This window comes from Mus pahari, chromosome 14, assembly GCF_900095145.1.
Source record: "Mus pahari chromosome 14, PAHARI_EIJ_v1.1, whole genome shotgun sequence".
NCBI classification, from domain to species: Eukaryota; Metazoa; Chordata; class Mammalia; order Rodentia; family Muridae; genus Mus; species Mus pahari.
In genome coordinates this window covers 51,067,337-51,094,561 of record NC_034603.1, presented here as the reverse complement: position 1 = coordinate 51,094,561, position 27,225 = coordinate 51,067,337, and the positions used below count along the sequence as shown (strand labels likewise).

Below are 27,225 nucleotides of genomic sequence, written 5' to 3'. Positions count from 1 at the left end.
CCCTCGGTCCTCCGGCTGACTGACCCGCAGGCATCCCGGGTGCCGGACAACCTCGGGCAGCGGTGGAACCAGGCGCTGGAGACCCTGGGGACCTGGTGGGTCCGCACGCGGGCCGCGACGAACTGGCATCCGTGGGAGTCGGGCACAGCTGACCACCACCGCCCAGCAGCTCGCTGCGATGGTGGCTGGCGTGAGTCTCCTGCTGCGCGCCCTGCCGCTGCTGCTGCTGTGGGGCTGCCAGGACGCACAGCCCACCCAGCACGGACACCCGGAGCTGCGCCAGGAGGCAGAGGTACCGGGTGTGCCTGGCGGAGAGAGGGACATCACCCGCGGTCCCCTCTGAGCGACCATTTGTGTCCCTTTGCCCTGACAGCTTACAAAGATAGAGACGGGACAGGGTTACTCCCTAAGCCAGAGTTGTTGGGACCACACAGGCCTGCAATCCCGCATTAACTAGCAGGGTCAGGACACAGCTACCAGACAGGGACAGGCAGGCTAGAGCCCGGAGAGAACCTCACCTTCACAGCTAAGCTGAGGTGACTAGCTGCTCATCCATCAAATGTCCCCACACCTTGAGGGCCGTGCAAAGGGTACTGCCGACTGACCAGAGTGACTGTGGCTTCCTGGCTTGCGCTTTCCTGCTTATTGAAAGCAAGCCTTTTAAACTGCTCAAAACTAGTTTGATCTGTCACTCCGGACTGCAGAGGCGTATTAGGGAGCTTTAAATAGTGTTTTTGAACCAAAAGTGAGAAAAGGAGAAGAGGAAGAGGTAAACCTCAAAAGATTTCTCATTTCACTTTCCTCGGTTTTGCTTGGCGCGGGTAGCACAGTGGAATTTTTGTGAGGTAAAGTGGGATTGGTGTAACGGGTGTGTTTTCCACTATTGTGATTGCACCAGCAACAATTTCATGTGTGCTTGCAAACACACACACACACACACACACACACACACACACGCACCAAGAAGCATCTGTTTCTTTTCTCAAGAATAGGACCTAGGTCTCCACAAATATGAGAAGAGGTGGGAATACGCTTTCAACATTTGAGCCCAGCTTCTGTGCCCGGACTTGCTCCCCTGCCCTGCTTCTCCCATTTTCACTAGCTCCCATCACTGCTGGGGAACATCTAGAAAAGACCTTGTCTTGACAGGTAATCCTCTCTTGGACTCATTCTGCTCTTCCCTTTGCAATAGAGGAGGCAACTCTCCCCTTTCACATACAAGGATTCGCTTGTCTCTCTGGATTGATTCTTACAGCATCAAGAGTCCTAAGGTCCCAGGAGAAGGCTTCCGCCTACAAAGCCAAGTCTTGCCATGAGTCCCACCCCTCCTCCCCTTAGGCAATCCCTGGCAGAGGAACAGAGACCTTATCTCTGCTGCCCATGCCTGTGGTGGCCTCAGATGGCGAGAATTTCATCTTGGGGTATGCTTGGGAAACTTAATATCTAGCAGACTTAGTCCCTTTCGATCTGTTTAACATAAATTGGGGGAAGGGGATTTTAAGCTCTGGGCAAAAAAAAAATGTTTTAAAAGTATATATGCTCTGAAAATGTATAGTGTGCATCTCTGTGTGTGTCTGTGCAAGAACTCAGTTGTGTGTGAGAGTCTGTGTTTCTGTGCATAGTTAAAATGTCTATTGTTTACAGACCTGCATGTACACCAGGGTAAGTCACTTAACCAGCAGGCACCCATAATGCCTGTTTCACAAGATTGATGTATGGTTTCGTTGAAATTATGTATCTTAAACACTCACTGCACTACCTAGTAAATAGAAAGAAATCTATACAAAGAAGTTGTTCTCAGTGTTGTTGGTGTTAGAATTATCTGTATTGTTATCTTGGAGCATGGAGCTTCCGCTTTGGAGCTCCTGGTCTGGAGTCTGGTTCTCCAACAGCAGCACAGAATAAACTTTCCAACAGGCAGCAGAGGGCTTGCAGCACCTAATAGTGTTGCACTAACTATGGCTATGACAAATTATGTCTCATAAAAGTCAGGCACCATGACGCACACCTGTAATCCCAACATCTGGGAGGTCTAAGCAGGAGGATCAGGAAGTCAAGGTCATCCGTGGCTACATAGTGAATTTGAGGCCAGCCTGGGATACATGAAGTCCTGTATCAAAAAATCAAAATCAAACCAAACCAAGTCAGAGCTATCCTTTAAGATTTGGTAAAAATAAAGTAGTACTTATTAAGTTAGAAAACTCTATAGATCAAATTTTCAGATAAGGCACACCAGGATAGTGTCTCCCCAACTTCAAAACATCTGGGGACATTGTCTCACACCCTGGCTCTCAACCAGAGTACTGGATCACTGAGGGAAATACAACCCTTACAGATGGGAGCTCTGAGGGTGAGCCCACCACATCCCCGGTTCTTGGCTTAGACACAGTCCCATGACTGCAGTGCAGGGAAGTAGAGCAAAGACAGCCCAGAGTCCAGCTGAACTGAGATGGCAAAATCCAGAGTTTAGAGCAGTGGAAAGGGCTGAAGAGCTCAGAGCAGTGGAAGGCTGGAGTGCTCAGAGCAGTGTGTCACCAGGAAAGGAGCTAGGCTCAAGGGGGCGCTGTAAATCTGTATGGGGTTCACGGTGGACTTTGGCCTGAGGACTTCTCTGGCATGTGCAAGTTCAGACAATTCAGGGCTTACCAGAGGACAATTGGAATATGACTGGAGACAGGAAAAAAAGAAAGAAAGAAAAGATTTGGAAATTGAGCAGGTCTGGAGGATGTTAGAGGTCTGACTCAGACAAAATAGAAACAGTTGAATTCCCCAGGCATCCATGCAAGGCTGCAGTGATACTGTGCATTAGTGTTGAATATGGTCTAGTGAGACCAAAGCTTAGAATTGGGTGGACATAGAATGCATTGTCCCTTACCGGAATTTCCTTAAAAGACAACGGACTAAATAACCCAGCGCTTCGGACTCTGTAACACCACATGCAAGATGTTTGACAATAGAACAAGAAACGAGGGGGTAGGGTAGGAAAGGAAATTATGCCGTCCTTACTGAATTGGAAGTGTCTGGTGTGAAGTAGAAAACGGAATGTGTCAAGTGGGAAGTGTTATATTGGTGTAATAGTAACTGTAAGTAGACTAAAATAGGCTTAAGGAAGTACTGAGAAGGTTAAGGAAGTAATACATACGCCCAGAACAAAATCAAGCCTTGCAAAGATCTGCCTCTACATATTTACATATTCTGAACATTCTGTAGAAACGAAATCATATAAAATGTGGTGGGATGGGAATTGAGGGCTTTTTTTACTTTCTTTATTTTATGTATTTATTTTAGGACAAAGTCTCACTCTGTGGCTGCCTTCAGATTCACTCTGGAGCTCCCCCAGACTTCTGGCTTAGTCTCCCCAAAGCTGGGACTACAGGCATAAACCAGGATTCCCGGCCTAAAATGTGCTATTTGTGGAGAGTTGGAGAGTTTGAACATTTCTAACCCAATAAAGAGTAGAACAAAGCTAGCCATGGTGGCGCACACATTTAATCCCAGCATTTAGGAGGCAGAGGCAGGCCGATCTCTGCGTTCATGGCTAAGGCTAGCAGAGAGAGTCCAGGGCTACATAGAGAAACCCTGTCTCAAAACAAACAAACAAACAACAACAACAACAAACAAAACCCAAAACAAAACAAAGAGCAGAATAATATACATTTTAATATACATTAAAAACAATCACCAATGGTCTCCTGGTGGCACATAACTTATCCCCAGCACTCAAGAGGCAGAGGTGTGCTCATCTCTCCTAGTTCAAGGCCACATAGCAAGTTCAAGGACTGCCAAAGCTACAAGAGAACTCTTTTTAAAAAAAGTCATCTCAAAGATTAAATAAATAAATACATGACAAAAGCAGCTGGGTTTTTGAGCAGTGGTAACGTGCTTGTCTAGCATGTAGGAAGTCCTGGGTTTTATCCCCAACTCAGACACAGGCTGGTGTTGAGATCACTCAGCAGGTAAAGGTGTACCCGGTATTCCCAGACAGCCTCCCATCCAACTACTAACCAGGCCTGACCCTGCTTAGCTTCTGAGATCAGACATGTTCAGGGTGGCATGGCTGTAGAATTCCCAGTGGAAGGACATAACTTTCGAAAGTTGTTTTCTGACCTCTACATGCACGCGGCACATGTGCACACACATGCACTTACAAACACAGACATGCGCACACACACACACACACACACACACACACACACACACACACATGCATGCACATTCATAAATGATAACTTAAGAAACAAACAGTTAAGGTTGTAGAAGACTTGAGCAGCAGTGTCAACTGTGTTGACCTAATTGATATTGATGGACAAATACACACCCCTCTTGAGAATCCCAGAATATACATTCTTTTCAAGTGCAAGTGAATTATTTACCAAGATTGCCATACCTTGGGTTATATATAAAGTAAGTTCAAATACATTTCTAAGCAGGAGTATTGCAGGTTATGTCTTCTGACTAAAACAAACCTAAATCAGGGATCAGTACCAAGATATACAACAAAGCTGTAAATATTTAGAAATTAATACTTATTTTCTTTTGAATTACTCACAAGTCAGTGGGCTCACAAGAAAAATTGGAAGACATTTTATACAGCAACATTTAGAGATATAGCTAAAGCAATATTCATTTAATGAAATTTAAAGCTTTAAAGGCCTACAGTGCACAAGGAAATTGTTTTTGGGGGGCAGGGGGCAGTGAGCCTGGATCTTTGAATGGAGCCCAGGATATCCTGGACTTTGCTCTGTAGACCAGGCTGGCCATGAATTCACAAAGCTCTACCTGTGTCTGCCACTTGAATGAACAGGAGTGTAGAAGGAAAGGAAGGATGAAATAGGCTGTGCGATCATGGGCTATTTTTTTTTTTCTCACTTCTCTGGCTACAGCAAAATCAGGAGGTAAAATGTTTGATGTCAACGAGTCTCTCCAGCTAAAATGTTTGGCTTTAGTGTTTGTCTGTACCTGTGTGGCTGTGCATCTCTGTGGGGTGGGGGCGGTGTAGGTGTGCATGTACGTGTGTGTATGTGTGTGTGTGTGTGTGTGTGTGTGTGTGTGCATGTGTACAAGCACCTGCCTGTGCAGTCATATCTGTGTCTATAGTTTTTGTTTAACTTGGAGGGTTTGTCCGTTGTTATTGAGACAGAGTCTCGCTCTGTAGCTCAGGCTGGCCTTAAGCTTGTGATCCCCCTGCCTTAACCTCCCCAGTGTTGGGATTGTAGGTCATGTCCACTTGAATGTGTCTGTCACATCTGTTCCTGTATCCTGTGTGTTTGTGTCTGTTTCCCTGTGTGCACCCAGAGCAATAAAGTTAAGGGCTTTCCAGAGTGCGCTTTGCCTGGGAGATTTACTGCCTTCAAAACGTTATGAACAAGTTCATTGTTGTCCAGTTAGGAAAACTGGAGCTACGCACAATACTCCTAAGTAGGAAGGGTCCCCAGCGCTGAGTTTCAAGACTGAGTTAATGAATGACATTACCTCCCTGGCCCCCATTCCCAGCCAGGTTCTGTCCTATGTTGGGCGACAGACTCTCCCAAGGGATCTATCTACCCTTAGCTTTGTTTGGATCTTTTTACAACAACCAGATTACTAAGTGGTCCCATGACCTGCCTTCCACACAGTGACCTCCCCATATCTACATATCAACCCCCAGTGTGCAGTACAAGAAGCTGGACTGTTTATTTCTCTGGAGACTTTCTTAGGCTTCTGTAGAGTGTTGACGCCAAGATGTAGTGTCTTTCTCATACCCCAGAGCCATTCATTTGACTTTGGTGAGTCAGAAACTAGAAGCATGGGCGTGGAAGCCAGTCCCAAGAGCTCAGCATAGTGACTCATGAATAAAGGGTAAATAGAAATGCAAGAAGAGGTCCCAAAGGATCACAGAGGACCACAAGTCGGTGGAAAAGTATTTACCAGTCCAGCTTGAGAACAAAAAAATCAAAAAGCTGTGGAGTGGAAGCAGGACCCCAGTGAGGAGAGTCCGTTGAGCTTCTCTTTAAATGCAGTCATGGCTAGGACATTATCTGGCACCCTGAACTTAGCCCTACAAACCTAGTAAGAACCATGCCTACATAAAAGGCAGTTCTACATTAGAAAGAGTGTAATCCCAACCCTTCCAGGGCTTAGGCAAGAGGATTTATAGTTCAAGGCCTGCCTAACTACAGAGTCAGACTTTGTCCCTAAAGAAAGGGATGGAATAAGATTTAATCTCGATGGAGATTGGCCAGCCAATAATTTCCATCTTGCCTAAGGACAAAAAAGAAAAACTTCAGCCGTTACCTAGGTTACACCTGGAAAGAACCTTATCAATGGCAGGGCTGGGTCAAAGAGAGGAGTCAGTCAGATGGGAGGGAAAAGCCTAGGTCCAATTCACAGGAGAAGGCTGGGCTGATCCCCCTTCCTCCCGCACCCCCCCCCCATCCAAGGCCAGAAGCCAGGGAAGCAGAGCATTCTTGAAACAGACATTGGTGGTTTTGAAGCACACGGTCCAGTACTATCTGTTAGTGTGTGCACAGAAGATTGTCCTGGGCTCCATCTGACAACAATGGAGCCCACTGCCCAAGCAGCTCCTGCAGAAGAAAACCCCAGCTTCACCTCTAGCATATCTGAGAGCCACTATTCCCAGGTCCAGGTTGGGAGAGCTGCTTACCCCATCCCTCCACACCCCCACATAAAAGCTGCGGAATCACTAATTCAGACGTCACCAAAACCCCTGGGCTAGTTCTCAGGGGGTCTGCATTCAACTATTGGTTCTACCCCTCATTAGGTAGAGTCACTTTAACAGGATGTCTGCTCCCCCTGACTGTCCTTTAACATGGGAGTAGGTTCGCCTGCACTTGCTATCTTCCTGCAAGGTGGCTCCAAGGTTCAAAGGAGGCTTAACATCTAGAAAGCTCCACAGATTTGAAGGACTGCTTGTGCTCCTGGTCACGAGAGACCCTCTTTATATAGGTCAAGGCAGAACACCAGATGCTGTTCTTACGTCTTACCTTGGCTAGTAGCTAGAGGTACACATGAGGGATAAGTGGAACCCTCCGTGTGCCTGTGTGGAAACAGAAACCATGAAGTAGAATATAACATGGAGCCCCGTGTGGCGGTCCACATCTGTGGTCCTAGCACTCAGGAGTTAGGCAGGAAGATTGCCGTACGTTCCAGGCCAACCAGCATCTCAAGAAGCACCCACCTACAACCCTCCCCCTCAAAAAAAAAAAAAAAAAAAAGGGAAAAAGGGAAGGAAATAAGATAAAGAAAAGGAAGAAAGGTAGATGGCCCAGCACATGAGTAAAACAACTGTCATTTTGCAATTTTTAAATGCTTTGTATATGTGAGCCTGTGTGTATGCGCTCTCACACGTGTATGGGTGTGTGCTCTCGTGTGTGTGTGTGTGTGTGTGTGTGTGTGTGTGTGTGTACATGCATGTGCATGTTCCCATGTGTGTGTGTGTGTGTGCATGTGTGTTCGTGCCTTTATGATACTATGCACCTTTGGGGGTCAAGGGAGAGCCTGCAGGAGCTGATTCTCTCTGTCCATTACTCGGGTCCTGGGGACCAGACTCAGGTGCGGTTCAGTGGTGAGTGTCTACCCGATGGGACATCTTGCCAGCCTCTTTGCTTTATTTTTGCTTCTGAAATTGATGCAGGGAGTGTTTAAGAGGCTGATGACTAGAGTACCCTGGCAAAGGTCCCTTCTGCCAATAAGGTCCTGTGACCACAGAAGTTAAAATTCTGTTCTCAGTGGGACGACGTCCCTGGAGCTTCCCCCAGAGCATCTCACTCAAGTTTGTGGTGAGGGCAGTCAGGCAGTGGTCTCCCACCTGATGTCTACTGGGGCAGGGTGGTTAGGCAGTTCTGTCAGAATATACACACGGGTCATTTATCTGCGATGACAGCTAGGGCCGGGGTAGATCTAGGGCTCTAATCCAGTCCTGCACTTGTAAGAGGAATCCAAGGTCCAGAGAATAACAGGCCTGAGGACACAGCAGCAACAGCAGCAGCAGGGACTCAGCAACTCTCAGTCCAGTGACTCAGTCCTTGACTCTGCCTCATTATCGTGCTCAAAAATGGCCAGAATTTCCCCTTCTAAACAGGCTGAGGTAGACACACACCCTTTTGTGACAAGTAGGGACCCATACTGGAGATCCTCTAGAGTGGCGGTCCCACCCAGCCTGTGAGCGTGCTCATTTTACCCAGGCACCACTGCCACTCCCAGGGACATTCAGAAATGACTCCCAAGGAAAGTGGCACCATCCTTACATAAGATGGGCTAGGCATGTTGGCACACGTTTTTAAGCTAAAACAGAGTGAATCACCTAAAGGGCAAGGCCCTCAGCTTCCTTTCCCTTTAGACCAAGCCTCGGGCTACCTAGGAGAGAGAACAGGCAAGCAGAGACCGAGGAAGAGACACAGTTGCTTGAACTTCCAGGTAGGGAGGAGCTGCCTGGCACCACCTTCAGAAAGTGGGGGAAGGGATAACCTTGGAGAGAGCTCAGAGTCCCTAAGACACACAAGCCAAGCCTCAGAAAATGGAAGCCAGGAGAAGAGATTGCAACCCCAAAGGAGCAAGGATGAGGCCCAGTGTTCATCCACCAGTCTGGGTGTTGTGAAACTCCTTCGTTCCCCACTGTCGAGCAGTTACCTACTCACCCTACTGCCGATCTTTCTCCTTTGTACGGTTGGGCATTTCTCTAATCCTGGCAGAGAGACTGAGGCACAGAAACATAGCAAAGAGGGTTAGGACAGTTCCAGGGGCAGCAGTCTGCCTATTTATCTATCGCCTCTCTCCTCTACTGCCCAGAACTTCAGAGTACAAACAGTCGCAAGGGGCCCCTTCCTGTATGTCATTTTAAAAGTCTAAATATGTGTTGTTATGCACAAGTATGAACGTCCATAAATCTGGATGATCTCCATTATAATAGTTGAACGCTGTTATGGAAATATAAAATGTCAAATTCTTAAAATGCCTTTTTCTCATTCTCTGGTGCCTCGGCTTGGCTGGTGTCCTGGGTGTGTGTTCTTTCTCCTTAATGGGAATTCGGCTCCACAAAGCCACTGCAGAGGCCAGCATTTCCCCCTCTAATGAACGACCCCTGAACCCGCCTCTGCTCTAACTTGTTGCCAGAGTACCAAGCAGTGTAGTGCAGCCCAACCAGGAAACCCGGGCCCCACCACACAACTTCCCACACACACCCCCATCCCAGAACTTCAGCCAACTCCCTGATAAAGTCTGGGCGGGTTTGTGGGGAGAGACACTAGGGAGTGCCATCCAGGCTGACCTGTGGCCCCGGCTCCTGAAAGGCACTGGTCCAGCTAAAAGGCTTCCTTGTAAATTCCTCTTTCCAGCCACATCAAAGGAAGAGGAAGGGGCAAGGAGGAGAGCCTGGCTGAAGTGAAGCAAGTGCCAGGTAGCAGTCCCTGAACAGAGCACCAAGGTCCAGGTGGTGCCAGGTAGCAGTCCCCGAACAGAGCACCGAGGTCCAGAGGTCCAGGTGGGCTGCGTTCCAAGCCTATAGTTAATTTTCCCTGCTAAAGAGAACTGGTGGAATCAGCACTTGCTGCACATGTACAGTGTGTCTGTCACTCTGCCAGATGTGCATGGCTTTCTTTATTATTTTTCTTTAAGATAGCATCTTACAGCGTGGCTTTGAACTCACTATGCCAAGCTGATCTTGAGCCAAAGACCGTCTGGCTTCATCTTCCTGAGTCTTGTGATCACAGGCATGTACTATCGCACGCTGTCCGCATTGTCTGTAGTCCTGAGGAGCCTGTGAGGTTCATCTTATTTCCACGTTGTAGGAAAACAAAACAAAAGAACAAAAACTAAAAATGCAATAATGTCCTGTCCCCTAGTAGAGTCAAGGTTAGAAACATTCTCTGTCTTCAAGTGTGGTGAGCAATACATGATCTTGCTGACTGAGAACCTAGGACGTCTTTACTCCAATATTCGTCTGAAAATGATGTGCATTACAGAGGGAAAGGAGAAAACAAGAGTGCTGAGACACTAATAAACAAACCATCCGAGAAACAGCAAGGCTGGGTTGGGAAGTGGTCGGCTGTCCAGCATGATGCTCCTATGGGAAGTGTTTGGTGGACGTCCTAACAGTTGAGGTTACCAGAGGTGGATGGGAATATTTCACTTGCTTTGTTTTGTTGGGGTTTTTTAAAATTATTTTTTATTTTGTTATTTATTTCTTTATCTATCTTGGTTTTTTTTGAGACAGAGTTTCTCTGTGTAGCCCTGGCTGTCCTGGAACACACACTGTAGATCAGGGTGGCCTCAAACTCAGAGACCTGCCTGCCTCTGCCTCCTGAAGTCTGGGATTAAAGGTGTGTGCCAGCACCACCACCTGGTTTGCTTTGGTTTTTAAGAAATACTTCTTTTATGTGTATGCATGTGCCTGTTCACCACATGCCTGCAGGAGCCCATGGAGGTCAGAAGAGGGTGTCAGGTCCCTGGAACTAGAGTTATAGGTGTTTGTGAACCACCATGTGGGCACGGGAAACAGAACATGGGTCCTCTGCAAGAGCAATATGGTCTCTGAACGCTGAGCCATCTCTCCAGCCCCTGCTTGGTTTTTCAGGACAGGGTCTAATACAGGCCATGCTAACTTCAAACTTGCTGTGTTTCTGAGACTTCTTCCTTTGCTTCCCAACTTCTGGGCTCATGGGGCTGCACTGAGATTGAAAATACAAAGTGGATATAAGTGAAATCAATGAAGGGTAGGCTTGCCAGTCCTTTACGAGTCTGGCCCCTTTTCCAGCTGTGTATGACACCTGAGGCAGCAGCTATGGCTGGAATTACCTTGAGTTGGTAAATATAGCAAAGAAAGGTAGGGGTAATAGGAAGAGGAAATGGAAAATTATTCCTATATAGATAAGCCAACAGAGAAGACATTGGGGCTGGTCATGGTGGCGCACTCCTTTAATCCCGGCACCCAGGAAGCAGAGACAGGCAGATCTGTGTAAATTCAAGGTCAACCCGGTCTACTTAAGTTCCAGGTCAGCCAGAGCTTCATAGTGAGACCCTGCCTCATAGTCTAGCAGCTAAAGAGCTGCTTCTACTCAGTTGGTAGAATGCTTGCTTAACATGAACAACGGACTGTATTCGATCCTCAGCGCCACAAAGATCACTCACAGTGGTGCGTGTGTGTAATTCCAGTGCTTAGGAGAGAAAGGTAGGAAATGAGGCCACTTATCTTCATTCAAGGTCATTCTTGCCTACGTAGGGAGCTCAGGGCCAGCCTGGGATAAATGAAACCCAAGAAGGAAGGAAATGAGAGTGAGGAGGGGAGAAGGGACTTTTTCCTTCCATATCCAAGGTGTGGTTTATGGGGCTTTATCAATGCTCCCGGCAAACAGGAAGTCAACTGCACCAGCTCCCCAGAGGTTAGATCTGGTGATGGGTGAGGTAATGAGTCACCCTCTTCTCTCAACTGGCACCAAGAACTTGGCCACTAGGAGACTGTCTTCCATCCATGTGAGGGCCGGGGGACCATGGAACATTCTCGAATTGTTCACTTTCCTAGAAGGCTCTCAAAGGAGAAGTTGCAGATTTCTAATTTAAAATATATTTCTCTAGAAAGTCATATTTTTATATTAGGTTAAAAGTTAGTATAAGTAAGCACATTTCATGTCAAAGGGCTTTAACATCCTTGCTCTTTAGAAGAGAATTAAATAGAGCTGAAATCAGAGGGATGTCTTTATGGAAGACCAAGCAGGGCGGAGCCAGGACCCGATCAGCTCCCCGAGTGCTTAGATGTTTCAAAGCGAATGCAGTGCACATGGATGCTGTCTATGTGCATGACAGGCACACCATCTGCTCAGCGTGGAGTGCCCCCCTGTGACAGGAGCCATGCTCTTGTGACCAGTTCTCATAAAAAAAAAAAAAAAAATTCTTAATATCAACTGCTCTGTAGCTGAGAAACATGTAGCTTAGAGAAGTAACTTGAAAGCTTGAATTCAAACCCAGACCAGCCCGCCTCCAAAGCCCATCCCTGCCCAGCATACCCTGCTAGATTTCCAACAATGCCGGATGATACGAAGGCTGGATGGTCAGATAGGCTGAGTAGTTTGTCTTCGACCTTCCAGCTAGTCGATGATGGCCTTCTGACTTTAATGCCAGAACTTTCTCTGTTGTCCTTGACAAAATCATTTTTGGGACGGGGAAGGGAAACTGGGTGTGGATGTATGTGCCTCAGACCCTTGTACAAGAGGAGACAAGGATGCGGCATGGTGAGAAGAGCTGATGGTCCTCTCTCCCCCCAGGCATTCCTGGAGAAGTACGGATACCTCAGTGAGCAGGGCTCCAAAGCCCCAGCCTCCGCTCAGTTCAGGAACGCCATCAGGTATGATGGGGGGATGTGAGGGAGTGCAAGATACGAGCCCCCAGACCCTCCTCTGCAGTCCTTTCTCTCACTTCTTTCCGGCAGAGAGTTCCAGTGGCTATCCCAGCTGCCCCTCAGTGGTGTGCTGGACCAGGCCACACTGCGCCAGATGACCCGCCCGCGCTGTGGGGTTGCAGATACTGATAGTCACGCAACTTGGACAGAGAGGATCCGTGCCCTGCTTGCTGGACACCGAGCCAAAACGAGGCGTAAGAAACGCTTTGCAAAGCCAGGTGAGTGCATTGAAATCCAACCTAGGTTGGGATTTTCCAGTGTCCAGAAGAGCCCATAGCCTGGCAGAAGCCTCTCTTCCCTGGGGGCAGATTATTGGATTCAAGGATCATAATCACGAATACAGATATTTAACTATAATTATAGCTGCATTGATGAATTTTCATTGTACATATATTCTCCAGATTAAGCCTCATCAAGCTCACTCAATTCTCCGACCAGTTTTCTATGCAGGGCAGTTAAGCTGTTGTCTGTAGTTTTCGATTATATCTTGTTGCCATTATCTCCAGAAGTCTATTCTTCTTCATAACAGTTATCAACCAAGATGTGATCCACTTTTATTTTTTTTCATAGCATTATTTAAAAAAAAAAAAAAACCGACCAGTTTTATTTAGCATTAACACACCATGCAATTTACCCATTTAAAGTATCCAATTCAATGCGGTGTAGTATATTTGTAGAATTGTCCAACCATTACCACAAGCTAATCCCTCCTTCCAGAACGTTTAGTTTTCCTCTGAAGAAATGCCATGCCCATTAGCAGTTAGCTCCCCATTGTGCCCTGCTGCCAGCCCTGGCAGCCACTAATCTGCTTTTTGTCTCGGGGGATCTGTCTACTTTGAACATTTCATCACAGCCCATTGTGTACTCTGCCCAGTTTCTCCTGTTGGAAGCTGACCTTGTTTTCTCTCCCCTTCCTGCTACTTCCTTTCCAGAGGGGGATTTGAACCCAGAGCCAGGAGCCATCCCTCTGACCTCTATCACAGTCCTTCTCTCTTCTCCTTCCTCCTTTCCCTCCTCTCCCTCTCTCACACCAGGCCAGAGCAGAGAGGACGCTGGAGCCTGAGGTTTGAGGCTCAAATATCAGTTGTCACAACCAAGTCATGGTACTCAGCTCTGATCCCTCCTCCTCCCTCACATAAGGGAGGGTCCTTCATGGGTTGCAAAGGAGAGCCATCCCGGACTACCTAGTGCTCCATGACCGGTAGGCATGCAGTGGGAAGTGAGCAGGCCCAGAAACACTTGAGCCTGAGTTCTGGGGTTGCTTCTTTCTGGCTGGGTCTTACCTTCTCCTGCCCCCAAGGCAGGATCCGAGTGCATTCAAGGCTAGCAGTTTGGAATACCCGATTGTTGGAGAAATGCAGGATGCCTAGTTAAAATTGATCTCAGAGGAGTAATAAGGAACCGTATTGATATTTTCGTGTTCAAACTTTACTGGGCATACTAGATTCATATGTGCTGCCTCTGGACCCTCGAGCCCAAGTGCCTGCCCCTCTCTGTGCATGCCGGGCTGGCTTCTAGTTCACAGGGTTGGGAAGTTGACCTTTCCGTCTCAGAGCTGGTGGGTTGAGGATGGGGTGGTATGTCAGAGTCGGAAAGGGAAATCAAAGTGAGTGGGCGTTTTTCTAAGCCCTCACCACATTTCAGGGCAGTTTCCTGATGCCATTCCAAAAGGTAAAGCCTTAGCAACACCACTGTACGGAGGGGGAAACTGAGGCTTAGCGAGATTCCACCGACTCCTGGGAGCTTGCCTGTGCAGGACTACAATGTCTGCCCTATAACCCTTCCGATCATTGCCTGCTGGGATTCAGGACTCTACTATCCTTCCCACCCCAAACTTCTAGCTTCCCCATCCCTGCCCTCCTTAGCTCCTGCTCCTCCCTAGTCCCTTTGGGACCCTGAAGAGAGGGCACAGCAGGCAATACCACATGCAGAGGGTCTGGGGTTTTCATGAAAAAAACAAAACAAAACAAAAAAAAAACTGCTGTGCCCAGGCGGGACTTGAGAATAGGGCCTCAAACAGGCAGGATCTCCTGGGGCCAAGGTCAAAGAGGACAGGGTTTCAGCCTACCAGCAGTTCCTTCCTTCCTGGTCCCTCCCAAGGAAAGCACTCTTCTCCCCCTCCCCCAATTCCTGTTCCTAGTCATTCTCCCTACCCTTCCCCCAGCCCACTTCACAGAGGATTCTTTTCTGGAGACGTATCACCTTCACTGGCCATTAAGATAACTACCACCCTCCCTCTTTCCTCCTGGGGGTGGAGGGGGGGATGACCACAGAAGGAGCCACCTGGTACCATTTGCTAGAGGGTTAAAGGTTTGCTTTGGTGATGGTGGTCGGGGAAGAGTCTAAGAGACACAACAGGATGTAAGAGAGCCTAGTGCAGCTGCTCTGTGCCCCGAGGGGACTTAAAGCAAGCAACAGAGTGTTCTTAGTAAAGAACGAACCTGCCCTAGGTGGACACCTCAGGACCCCAGCCTTGCTTCCACCTTCCCTGTCTCCCTCTCTCCCTCAAAACAATTCCCTCTTCACGCCCTAAGGACTGGTCAGTGGCTGAGAGGCAGTAGTTGGGTGGCTGCCAGGCCAAACAAGCTCAAGGAGAAGCATTGCTTTGAATAGAGTGGGGCACACCCCACCCCCTCTCCATGGGTAGAGAGGGCCAGAAGGAACCTCCCTTCCATCTGGGGAAAATCTCAGTCCTTGATAAGCTTTGACTGACCAAGTGATGTTTAGGCAGATGTATAGGCCTGGCATCTCTGCCGAGAGGATTGCTTGCTTATCTGTGTGGTATAGTAGGAGTCCTGGGCTGGGGAGGGGGTGTCCAGTCCAATTCCTCTCTCACTCTGCAGCTGTGGGCAGGCGCCTTCCCCTGAGGGCACCCCAGTAATCTTGCCTGAAAGTTATGAGGCTTTCATTTGGGATTTCAGACTCTGAGGTATAAGGCCCAGAGGCCATCTCTGACAAACCCAGAAGCCAGACGTTCCGGCTACTCCGCTCCTGGCTGTACGGCAAACACAGATGTGTCCAATGTAATGAATGACCTAGGGCTGCAGCAGAGGCCAGAGTCCCAGCCCTCAGGGAGGATCTGAGGTTTGGGCCAAAGGGAAAGCAACTTAAGAAAGAAGAGATGGAAAACTTATTTGGGCCTGTGACAAAACACACCCTTTGTTCTTATTTGTCTTCAACTTGGGAGCTCTCCAGAGTCCCCAGAGAAGCGGGGAGGAGGTCAAGGGGTTAGGGAAAGAACTCGCATATATGGGGGTTTTGGCTGTTGGCCAGCTGCCGGCCCTAGGTTCTGGCAAGTCCAGAGTGGAGCCTCTGGGAGGTGGCAGGAGACTGTGAGGGTGGATGGAGCGCCTGAGGCAGGCACAGCTGTGACCTCAGTGACCCCTCCTGTCTCTCCATCCGGACACTGAGGTTGGGCCTCACAGAGTGACTGTCAGTCAGCAAGAGGTGTGTAGCTTCCTCGGACTCAGCCTAGGCTGTGGAAAAGAGTTAAGACCGCACACCAGGGGTTCAGACTGATCCTTGAAGGGGGTCTTTTCCTGAAAGAAACTTCATCTCTAACAGCAGACCTCCCAGGCCAATAAGTTGGAGACTCCAGGGGGCGGGTGGTCTGCCCAGGGCGAGAACTCCCTTCAGCAGTGACACATCTTTCCTCCTATCACATGGGAGGCCAGTGAGAGCTGAGCGTTCCCTATCAGATAAAGGGCTCCCTGGGGCAGGGCCAACCTACCCTACCGGGCCTGTGGGGACCAGCCTCAGCAGCACGTATGACTCACATGGCCTTTCTGGGTGGCAGGTAACAAATGGTACAAGCAGCATCTTTCCTACCGCCTGGTGAACTGGCCTGAGCGCCTGCCCGAGCCAGCTGTTCGAGGGGCCGTACGCGCTGCCTTCCAGCTGTGGAGTAATGTGTCAGCACTGGAGTTCTGGGAGGCCCCAGCCACAGGCCCTGCCGACATCCGCCTCACCTTCTTCCAAGGAGACCACAACGATGGGCTGGCCAATGCCTTCGATGGCCCAGGTGCTGTCACAAAGCCTCCTTCCACACAGCAAGGGAGGTAGGGGTGCCTAGGAAAGGCAGCCTGGGGGTGGCAGTGGAGTTTCTATTCTTGAAAGCACAGAAAAACCAGGTTCTCCTCTAAAGGACCACCTATCACTTCATCTGTAAAATAACAACAGGCCCTGCCCATGGTATACCACATGGCTGAAAGGACAGCCAGATAAGGTTTGGTGTGGAAAGCACTTTGCTAACTGTAGAGAATCCTGTCAATTCCTGCTTCTAGACAGGCCTGTGCTTCTGCTGCTCTCCAGAGTAGACTTCCACAAGATACCCCGAGTCCTCCAGCAGCCCCTTCCTCCCCTGCCCCTGATAACCAGGGGCCTTTACCCTCCATTCACAGAAGTGCTTCAGAGATCATAGCCACAGCCGGGCCCATTTGTCCCCAGCCCGAAGGCTTCCTCTGCAGTGCGAGCCATTCTTCCACTCTGCTCCGCACTGGCCTTCTGAATCTGGCTCTGCGCCATTTGGGCTCCTCTGCGAGGGCTGAGCCGTGCTGGAGACAGCTGACGTTCCTCCTGCCCTCCGACCTGGGCTCCTAGAAAGCGATGCTGAAAGGACTCTTGATGAGCTCCCAGGCTAACATCGTCACAGTGTCGTTTGCTACCCTCTGTCAGGGTCACCTGCCTCAGGGGAAGGTGTATATGAGGGCCACGACCTAGAAGCCACACCTAGTTATTTCTGTGGGGACCCAGGTGTACCTGTGACAATCACTGAGGAGCTGACTGTCTCTGCTCACCCCTACGATGAGCAGAGTGAGAGGCCTAGAGGAGCCCCGGCAGGGGGAAGACACGTGTTTACAGGAAACTAGATACATCAGCCAGGCATGGTTGCACTGGGGTAATGGCTCGGTGCTGTGTAAGTGTGAGGACCTGGGTTCATATTCTCAACACACACGTAACCCCAGCACTGGGGGATGGACACAGGAAGACCTTGGGGGCTCACTGGCCAGCCAATCTAGCCAGAATGGCAAGCTTCAGTTTCAGTGTGAGACCCTGTCTCGAAATGGATAATAATAATGATATGATAGTGGAGGGGGCTGGAGAGCCAGCTCAGTGCTACGAGAGCCTTACATCTCCTCTGAAGAACCTGACTTTGGTTCTTCTCATCCACAGTGGCTCAGAGTCATAACACCAGTTCCAGGCAATCCCATACCCTCTTGGCATCGGAGGGAAACAGGCACACGTGGTACATACAGACACACATGCAGGCAAAATACAATCAATTAGAAAATTTAATGGGGAGGATGTAGGGACCCCTACCTCTAGCACTTGAGAGACAGGGACAGGAAGAGCTCTGAGCTCCAGGCAACCCAGAGCTGTATAAAGACACTGTCTCAAAAGATTTAAAAAAAAAAAAAAAAAAAAAAAAGAAAAAAAAAAAAATAAAAAAAAAAAAAAAAAAAAAAAAAAAAGGTTGGGGGGAGGGTGGTTAGAAAAGTGACTGAGACAAGACATCCCAGCATCAACCTCTGACTTGCATACATAGGTGAGCATACATGCAACATACACACATTCACATACACACACACACACACACACACACACACACACACACACACAGCACAATAAGACCTTGTCCAAATAAAGACTGGTAATGTTATGACTCATGGGTATGGGTGCTTGTCCTTGCTGCCAAGCTTGCAGACCTAAGTTTGATCCCTGGGATCCACATGGTAGAAGATGAGAATTGAGTCCCTCAGGTTGTCCTCTGATCCCCACATGGCACATCTGGCACACTTCAAACAAACAAACAAACAAACAAACAAAAAACAGAGTCTCTCTAATGTAGCCCCTACTGGCCTTGAACTCCCCACATAGAAGCACATTGTTAAATCTGCAGACTCCTGAACAGAACACACCAAGTGCCAAAGTCAGGAAGCCTCGAACGCAGAAATCCGCCTGCCTCTGCCTCCGAAGTGCAGGGATCAAAGGCGTGCACCACCACTGCCGGGCTTCAGATCAGGAATCTTATCAGAGAGCTTAAGCTGTCTGCCCAACATCACACAGCTAGTAAAAAGTAAATCTAGTATTGGGACCCAGGCAGTTTGCCCCTAGCTGAATCTACAGTGTACCTCCTCTTAAGACTGCTGTTTAGTCACCTGCTCACCTGCAACCCAGCATCCCTCAGATGCTACAGAGCTGGGAAATTAGTAGACCACACCCCCAACGTGGGAGTCGATGCCTGCCGGGAGTCCTGGGTCTTGGCTCACCCTGACCCTCCACATTATTCTCAGGGGGTGCCCTGGCACACGCCTTTCTGCCCCGCCGGGGCGAAGCGCATTTCGACGGAGATGAGCGCTGGTCTCTGAGCCGCCGCCGTGGGCGCAACTTGTTCGTGGTGCTGGCGCACGAGATCGGCCACACGCTCGGTCTCACGCACTCGCCCGCGCCACGGGCGCTCATGGCGCCCTACTACAAGAAGCTGGGCCGCGACGCCTTGCTCAGCTGGGACGATGTGCTGGCGGTGCAGAGCCTGTACGGTGAGCCTCTGGGGTTTTCAGACTCTGTCTCCTCAAATAGGATATCCCCACCTCCACCCCTCTTCAGTTCCTTGCTCCGGTCCTTCCTTATCCTGAAGCCCCTAAGGCTCCCTTGAAATCTGAATATCCGCGGGTTCTGTTTTATCTCTCCATCAGGTCCAAGCCATCCATAAAACCTCTGCCCTTAGCTCAAAACCCTTCGGTCTCCCACTCTCACATTATCTCAGGAGATCACTCTTTCCTGGGCTGTTGAGTGGGAGAGATTTCTGGGGTAGTTGCGCTCTTGGATAAAAGCAACAACCAGGGCTACACATACCCCTTACTCTTTTCCTTCAGCCTGTCTCAGATCATAGGCGGAGCAGAAGAAAGGGTCTTGACCCCCCCCCCATGCTCCTACCCATGTCTCTCTCTCCCTTCTTGGATCTTAAGGAAAGCCTCCGGGACGCTCAGTAGCCACCCAACTCCCCGGAAAGGTGTTCACTGACTTTGAGGCCTGGAACCCCCACGTCTCCCAGAGCAGACGCCCGGAAACCAGAGGTCCTAAATACTGCCACTCTTCCTTTGATGCCATCACTGTAGGTAAGAAGGTCCCAGCCATGCCTGGTGTCTGTTTGCTGTTCTCCACATCACCAGGGGTCCAGAGCTAAATTACAAGGTGTGAGGAATGGGGATATCTAGGATATAGAAATCCGAAACCACTCAGGCCCAGCAAAGAACACCCCCCCCCCCGCTTTCCTCAGTCCCCTCCACCACCCCTGCATTCTACCTTCCGCATGTCTGGGAAACTGGGTTTAGGGCAGACCCCCACCCCCCAATCATCAGGAGGCCAGTAGCCTTTCCTCATGTCTCTTGTCTGGGGATAGATGGGCAATGGCAACTGTACGTCTTCAAAGGGAGTTACTTCTGGGAAGTCACAGCTGATGGCAATGTTTCGGAGCCTCGTCCACTACAGAAAAGATGGCCAGGACTGCCCCCTAGTATTGAGGCTGCTGCAGTCTCTCTGGAAGATGGAGACTTCTATTTCTTCAAAGGTACCAGCCCTGAGTCAGCTGAGATTGAGACGTGGTGGGTGGGTGTCCTGCCTGAGGAGAAAGGAGGGGGAGGGTCCCCAACAATGAGTCCCTGGTGAACTCGATACCTCGAGTTGAACCTGTGGCCCAGAAAGACTCCTTTCAGCGATGGAACTGGGAGCATCCAATGTCCAGGGTGTTCCGTGTAGAGACTGTAGCGGGAGGACTGCTCTCCAATCTGAGTCAGCAAGAAGTCTGGCCACGTCTGCCCTGGCACCCTGGCAGTGTGAGGTTTGCATGTCACTTAGCTTTTGGAACTTGAATTTCTTGGATAGGGAATGTAATACTCAGGTGTGATGAGGAAACCAGATAGCACGCAATGACTGAAGGGTGGACTGGACATGTGGTAATACTGTTCTGAGCCCCATCCATTCCTTCAACCAACGCTGAGTTCCTTGTGTCCTAGGAACAGGGAGAAGGAAGGACCGGGGACAAACACCTTTGCCCTCAGGGAATTATTAGTAGTTGGAGAGTGAAGTAAAGTTCAAGCCTTCCCAATCTTCCATTCCACACCCAGGCAGGGATGTTTTCCACCTCCCATCCCCATACTCAGCCTTCTCCTACCTTCCCCAGCCCGGGATTGGGTTCATTGAGCATTCTCTGCTCTCTGCTGACCCCTGCTGGGAGATGTCTAGACTACAACTGGCTCCAAGGAGACTGTAGGTCTCCGAATAGTAAAGAGTAAGGGACCAGGGTGAGAGATGGGGTGGAGAGCCAAAGAGTGAACGCCTCCAGCTCACTATAGTTCTCAATGCCCCACAGGGAATCGTTGTTGGAGGTTCCAGGGCACGAAGTCCGTGTGGGGGTTCGCACAGCTCTGCCGGGCAGGTGGTCTACCCCGACACCCGGACGCAGCTCTCTTCTTCCCGCCTCTGCGCCGCCTAGTCCTCTTCAAGGGTTCCCGCTACTACGTGCTGACTCGGGGAGGGATGCAAGTGGAGCCCTACTATCCCCGCAGCCTGCGAGACTGGGCCGGTGTCCCTGAGGAGGTCAGCGGTGCCCTGCCAAGGCCGGATGGCTCCATTATTTTCTTCAGAGATGACCATTATTGGCATTTGGATCAAGCCAAACTGCGGGTGACCAGCTCTGGTCGCTGGGCCACCGAGCTGTCCTGGATGGGCTGTTGGAATGCCAACTCAGGAGGTGCCCTGTTCTGAAGGCTCCCTAATCACTGAATGAACTGTGGTTGCTGCCTCCTGAGGGGTAGGGCCTGTCTAGGAAGCTCCTGGACTTTGCAAGAACCTCTTGAGCAGTAAGGACTCCGAGCAGGGAATCAATCTGCATTTGTTCCCCAGGATGGAAAGAGAACTAGGGTTCCCATAGCCTTTTCTCTCAAAGACCCTTTTCCTTCCCACTAGTGTGTGTATGTGGGAAGGCAGTGAAGATGAAGGTTCTGGTGAAGATGCTGTCCTATGCCCATGGTGCTGAGTCCCGGGAAGATGCAAAACCCAGCTGAGGTTAGAGACTATCTGCAGGACCCTCCCTTTCAGTGCCTTTCAGGCTCAGTTCTTGGGGAATCACCTGCTATTTCATCTGAGACTTCACCCCAGCTCCTACCCTCAGCAAGCTGGGATGTAGTGAAGCCTCAAGGATCCCCACAGTCAGAGGTTCTCTGTCGGTTCAGGAGGCAGAGCAGGAGGGACTGTGTTCCTCCTGGGCCTGACTTGTCTGGGCTAATGAAAAAGCATCCCCCCAGCTGGTCAACACAGAGGTGCAGCAGACTTCCCTAGACATAACTGTTTACCCTTCTCAATAGAAGCACATGGGTACTGGGTGCTGGAGACACAAGGACCATGCGCTTACATCCAACCCAGGGACAGCCAGCTGTGTATGGTTATCGTGGAGAGACAGGATGAACCTCTCTTCAAAATTCAGGACATTTCCACCCCATTTGCCTCCAAGTTGGACATCTTGAGCATCAGGAAGATGAAAGAGGGCCCTTGGGGGGGTCCTCTCAGGATGCAGCCTCCATCGTGCTCTGCAGGCTGCATGAGGCCCGTTTGCTCACAATGCCCCCCCCCCCCCGTTCTCCAGACCACACACGCAGCATTCCGAAGCTCATGCGGTCTAGCAAGAATAACTGGGATTCCTGGAGAAGGAACCAGCTCCCAGCCTTCCCCTTTTGTCTTAGCCTGTCTCAGTATTAATTTTAGCATCTAGATCTCCAGCCCTCACTCCTCCCTCTCCACCTACCAGTGCAGACACACACACACACACACACACACACACACACACAATGACCACCAACAGCCAGCCAGCTCTCGGGGAGGGGAGAATCGGGCAAGGGAGCAGCCCGCAGTTCCCCAGAGGCATTGCTGGCCATGTGCCCTCCTTTCTTCTCTGTGCAGTGGATAGAATGGCCTTTGACTGCCCTTGGATGCAAGTGCTTTGTACTGCCCTGTCCCAGGGAAAACATGGAGGAACCTTCCTGCTAGCCCACTGCTGTCTGGGTTGTACCCAGTGGGAGAGAAAGGAGAGTCTCATCTTTATCACTCTATTCCACCTTAAGCGACTCTGATTGGAGACTATTGCCGATTAGAGGGAAAGAGGCAATTTATTAAGAGGGCCGAGGGAACCCCGAGGCTTTCTCCAGGCCACGCCTGGATAGAAGCCAGAAGACCTGAAAACGATGCAGGCAAGGCTGTGCTGAAGGCATGAGGCTCAGGAGGGCTGTAGGTGCTGGGTACTGTCTGGGGAGGAGTGCCTAGTTTCTTCTATAGTTCCGCAAGACCACAGAGGGAACCGTGAACCGACAGTGGGTCTTCTCACCGGTAGGAGGCGCTAAGGATGGCGGCTTGAAGGGACAGTTCTGTGGAACTCACTAGAGATAGAAGAGTTTGGAGCATTGCGGGCTCAGAGGCTGGGAGTCAATGAGCTCAGAGTTGCCGGCGGCCTCTGCCTTACCCAGGTCAGGGTGCTCAAGAATACAGTGCTCCACGTAGGCGGGGTGGCTGTGCAGTGTCTTGCATTTCTTGCAGAAAAGGATCTCACAGCGCGCACAGCCCCCCCGGCGCGGTGGCCGCCGCCGCGTCTCCAACACACACGGTTCCTCCGGGGCACCCCGCTTCCTGCGGGCCGGGGACATGAGTGCTCAGAGCCCAGGGACCCTCCTCCCTAAGGCTCGGCCCCAGGTCCTTTCCGTCTCACCTGTCCGCCGGGGCCGCCAGGCCACCCAGCAGAGCGAACGGGCTGAGCCAACCCCAGAAGCTGCTGTCGGAGCGTCGCAGCAGCGCCACCTGCTGGCTGCTGGACTCCTGGCGCAGCGGACTGTAGGACACCGAGCGGGCCTCGCGCTCAACCGCATCTCGGGAGTCCTCCTCCGTCTCGGTCGCGCTCTCGGGGTCCGACCTCTCCTCCACCGACGACGACGACGAGGACGACGATGAATCGTCCTCCAGCTCCTCCTCCCTGGCCTCGGGATCCTCCACCTCCTTCCTCCACAAAGGGGTCTTCACGCCTGTAGTTGGAGACAAGGTCAATGCAGCCCGCTGCCCTGGCTGCTTGCGCGGGAGAGATGCCTCCTGCCGGCTGCTACCTGCCAAAGGGCTTCGGAGTCCCAAATTCCCGGACTGCTGCCGAGTTCCCACCCTCTTGAGCGTCCTTGCTAAGGATTCCAAGCAAGTCACCTCGCTTCCATCAAGCTCCATTTCCCGCCCCCCCTCCCGTCTCTGAAGCGGGAAAAGTAGCATCTACCTCAACAGTATCTGTGAGGTTGACTTTAGATAGTATGTGGGTAAAGCAGTTTCCTGCTTGGCGTTGGGCAAGCAATCAACGAACATATATTGCCAACCCGGAAGGAGGAGGGTTACCCAACATTAATAAACCAATTGTCATTTCAATAGGTGGTCCTTTATGGGTTGCGTTTTAAATGAATTAGTTCTTTATTATTATTATTGATACAGTCTCACTATGTTGTTCTAGCTGAAGAGGACAGTCATTATCTAGACCAGGCTGGCCTGGAACTCACAAAGAGCCTCCTGAGTATGTTTGTTTCTAAGTGTGACTTTCCCTGGTGGCAGGAAGCCCAGTATCACTGGAGGTGGGGTGGGCAGGCATAGCTGACTAAACCAAAAACAGGTCTCAGACTTGACCAATTGCAAGTGGATTTCAGCCACACCAACCCCTCTACCCAGCACTTTTGTCATCTCACACACAACTTCTAGTAATAGATGAGGGCCTGAGGCAAGTCCCTCAGCTGACACAGAAAATAAGCAGGCCCTCCTGGGAGGTATCCATCATTCCCTCAGCAGCTATTCCTCTAGCACACGGGCAGCCCCGGGACAGCTAGATTTATAGTGCAAAGAAGGGAGCACGGGGGTGGGGTGGGGTGGAGGAGGACTTGGGCTTTGCCCTGGAAAGATCCAGGACAATTTCCGTAGACCCAACCATCCGTTTCTCAAGCTGAGAATCAAAAAACACCTAAGAGTTTGTGTGAAAGAGTTTCTGGGTTGGTTTAAGTGATGTGCAAAGACCCACCGTGACTGAATGACATCATCCCACGAGCTAGAGTCTGGGGCTGAGTACAAAGGAGAAAGCAAGACGCCCTGTGTCCTGAGTGCAGATGCCATATGACATCTCGCATTGCCACCACAATAGACTGCACCCTCAACGGTGGTGAGCCAGACTAACCGTTTCCTTCTTTAAGCTGCTTCTGTCAGGGGTTTGTCATAGCAAGGAGACAAGCAACTGATCGCTAGACACCATGTGTTCAACTCGCTTTTCCGCGGTGCCGCTTCATCCCGGCACCATTTCATGGGGGTGAGGGGGTGGGCCTCGGAGGGGTCTCTAAATGTGATCAAGAGTATAGGTAGTGAAGGCTAAGCCTAACACAGCCGAAAGAGGTGCTGGGAGACATTTTGGGAAGAAGTGGAATAGGGAATAGAGTTGGAAAGGAGGTTAGGGCTTGGAGCCGATTGTCAGTAATGGAAGGCATGCACAGACTGTATTGTAGCATGTTCCCTCTAACAGGACAGGGGACTTTAAGAATCTTTGCAGAAGCCGGGCAGTGGTGGCACATGCCTTTAATCCCAGTACTCGGAAGGCAGAGGCAGGCGGCTTTCTGAGTTCGAGGTCAGCCTGGTCTACAGAGTTAGTTCCAGGACAGCCAGGGCTAAACAGAGAAACCCTGTCTCGGAAAAACAAAAACAAACAAACAAACAAACAAACAAAAATCATTGCAGAAGAAATAGGTGGTGGCTCATGCTAATAGTCTCAGCACAGGAAAGGCTACAGCAGGAGGTCTGCTGAGAGCTCAGGCCAGCATCCTGCGCTATGTAATAGGTTCCAGGCCAGCCTGGGCTACAATCTGAGTCCTGTCTAAACCCCCTCCACTCTAATTTTGTTTTGTTTTTGTTTTTGTTTTGGGGAGTAGAATTTTAATTGTTTGTTTGTAGCTCTGGCTGTCCTGTAACTCATTATGTAGACCAGGCTAGCCTCAAACTCACAGAGATCCACCCGCCTCTGCTCCTGAGTGCTACCATGCCTGCTCTGCCCACCCCCCTCTGAAAAAGGTCCTTAACATGCAGGCCAGAGGAGACAGAGAGAGGTCCGAACAAGCAAAGATAGGAGAACTGATGGAGGATGACAAGAATATTTAGGGAGGAGAAAGCGGAGGGCTTGTAGAAGCACAGATGGGTGACTGGGAAAAGTTCAAATTTTCTAGCATCACCATGGTGGTGGGCTGGTTGCTTGAGATGGGTCAAGTAGTCCTATCTTGGTCCACACCCTTTCTAGCCCCACTCACCGTGTTTATCCATTCTTCCCAACACTGTACTGACTGTTCCCTCTGGTCAGGGACCGGGATATGGGGATGCCCAGTGCCTATAGAACTCTACATGGTTTCTAGGGCATCTGTTAGATCACAGGGGGTGGGACTAGAATCTCAGCTGCCCATAAACTCTGCTTAGAGACTGATGCCTTTTCTAGAATCTCCAGATTCAAACAAAACCCACATGTCCCCTACCTTACCCCAAGGAAGATTCCAATGAGGAATAGAGGATAACTTTGGCCCTCATAGACTGGGTTCGAATTCCAGTTCTACCACATAAATATAAAACCTATCAGACCTTCAGCAACAGTCATTTTACAGGGACAGTTATTCAGTTAGGCCATTGCTGGGGATGACACCTAGATGTGGGCACCTGGAGTCATATCCTTGAGTCATTCCCTAAGTCCCAATATCCCTTGACAGACACACCTAAGCCAACAAACCTAGCCAGGGTCTTAGGAAACTGAGACCCAAATGTCCCAATTGTTCATCTCAGCTGCCTCCCCAGGCCCGATCTACCCACCAGCCCTTTGCCCTTTTCTTGGGGTAATTTGGGGGTTTATGGAATTTTGTTGTGTGTTGAAAGCTGAAGAGATGTTTCAGCAGGTAAAAGCACTCAATGCTTTTGCAGAGGGCACTGTTTGGTTCCCAGCACCAATATGATGGCTCACAATTGTCTACCACTCCAGTTCCAGAGGATCTGGCACCATCTTCTGGCCTCTGTAGGCACCAGGCAAGCAGATGGCACACACACATATGTGCAGGCAAAACACATATACATAAGATAAAGAAATCTTTTTCTAAAAATTGTAGTAAAAATAAAAATAACACTAGCATAAGATTACATAAAGATTTGTTTTCACAGAGTAAACGGTCACAGAATAAAACCAGCTTTCAGTGAAAACATGTGAACACACAATCTTTTTTTTTTTTTTAAGGTTTATTATTATATGTAAGTACACTGTAGCTATCTTCAGACACACCAGAAGAGGGTCTCAGATCTCATTACAGATGGTTGTGAGCTACCATGTGGTTGCTGGGATTTGATGAGCCATCTCTCCAGCTCTATAAACACACAATCTTACTGGAATATGGGCAGCATGCCTCCTGCACTTACATGCTACCCAGGAGCACCCTGGAGAGGGGACCCCCCACTGGGAATGTGTGAAAGCTTGGAATGGACTGTTTTCCATCCAAAGAGAGGGTTCAGCATCAGAAAAGAATGAGCAGCATTTATTAACAAGCCCAAGCACTGCTTCCTGCTGTTCATAGAGCATGCCCAGAGAACAAGGTGAAGCCTGATACCAAAAGGTGATGCATGCCTGTGATTCCAGTATTTGGGAATCTGAGATAGGTGATTGTGAGTTTGAGGCCAGCCTGGGCTATACATGAGATCCTGGAGGGGGAAAGGGAGAGAGAGAGAGAGAGAGAGAGAGAGAGAGAGAGAGAGAGAGAGAGAGA

At 50.0% G+C, this 27,225-nt stretch overlaps 2 protein-coding genes across 2 annotated transcripts; one reads left to right on the top strand and one right to left on the bottom strand.

Annotated features, from left to right (window-relative positions):
* On the top strand, positions 1-23,419 carry Mmp28 (matrix metallopeptidase 28). Its single transcript, XM_021212618.2, has 8 exons — positions 1-292; positions 12,255-12,334; positions 12,419-12,606; positions 16,185-16,409; positions 18,682-18,927; positions 19,357-19,506; positions 19,791-19,958; positions 20,760-23,419. Exons 1-8 carry the CDS (start codon positions 179-181, stop codon positions 21,152-21,154), a joined length of 1,566 nt encoding a protein of 521 aa, XP_021068277.1. The 5' UTR covers positions 1-178; the 3' UTR covers positions 21,155-23,419.
* C14H17orf50 (chromosome 14 C17orf50 homolog) lies at positions 22,520-23,644 on the bottom strand. Its single transcript, XM_029546132.1, has 2 exons — positions 23,145-23,644; positions 22,520-23,065 (listed from the first exon to the last, which is right to left on the bottom strand). The coding sequence occupies exons 1-2, from the start codon at positions 23,642-23,644 to the stop codon at positions 22,819-22,821; spliced, it is 747 nt and encodes a 248-aa protein (XP_029401992.1). The 3' UTR covers positions 22,520-22,818.
* Positions 23,645-27,225: the final 3,581 nt, after the last annotated feature.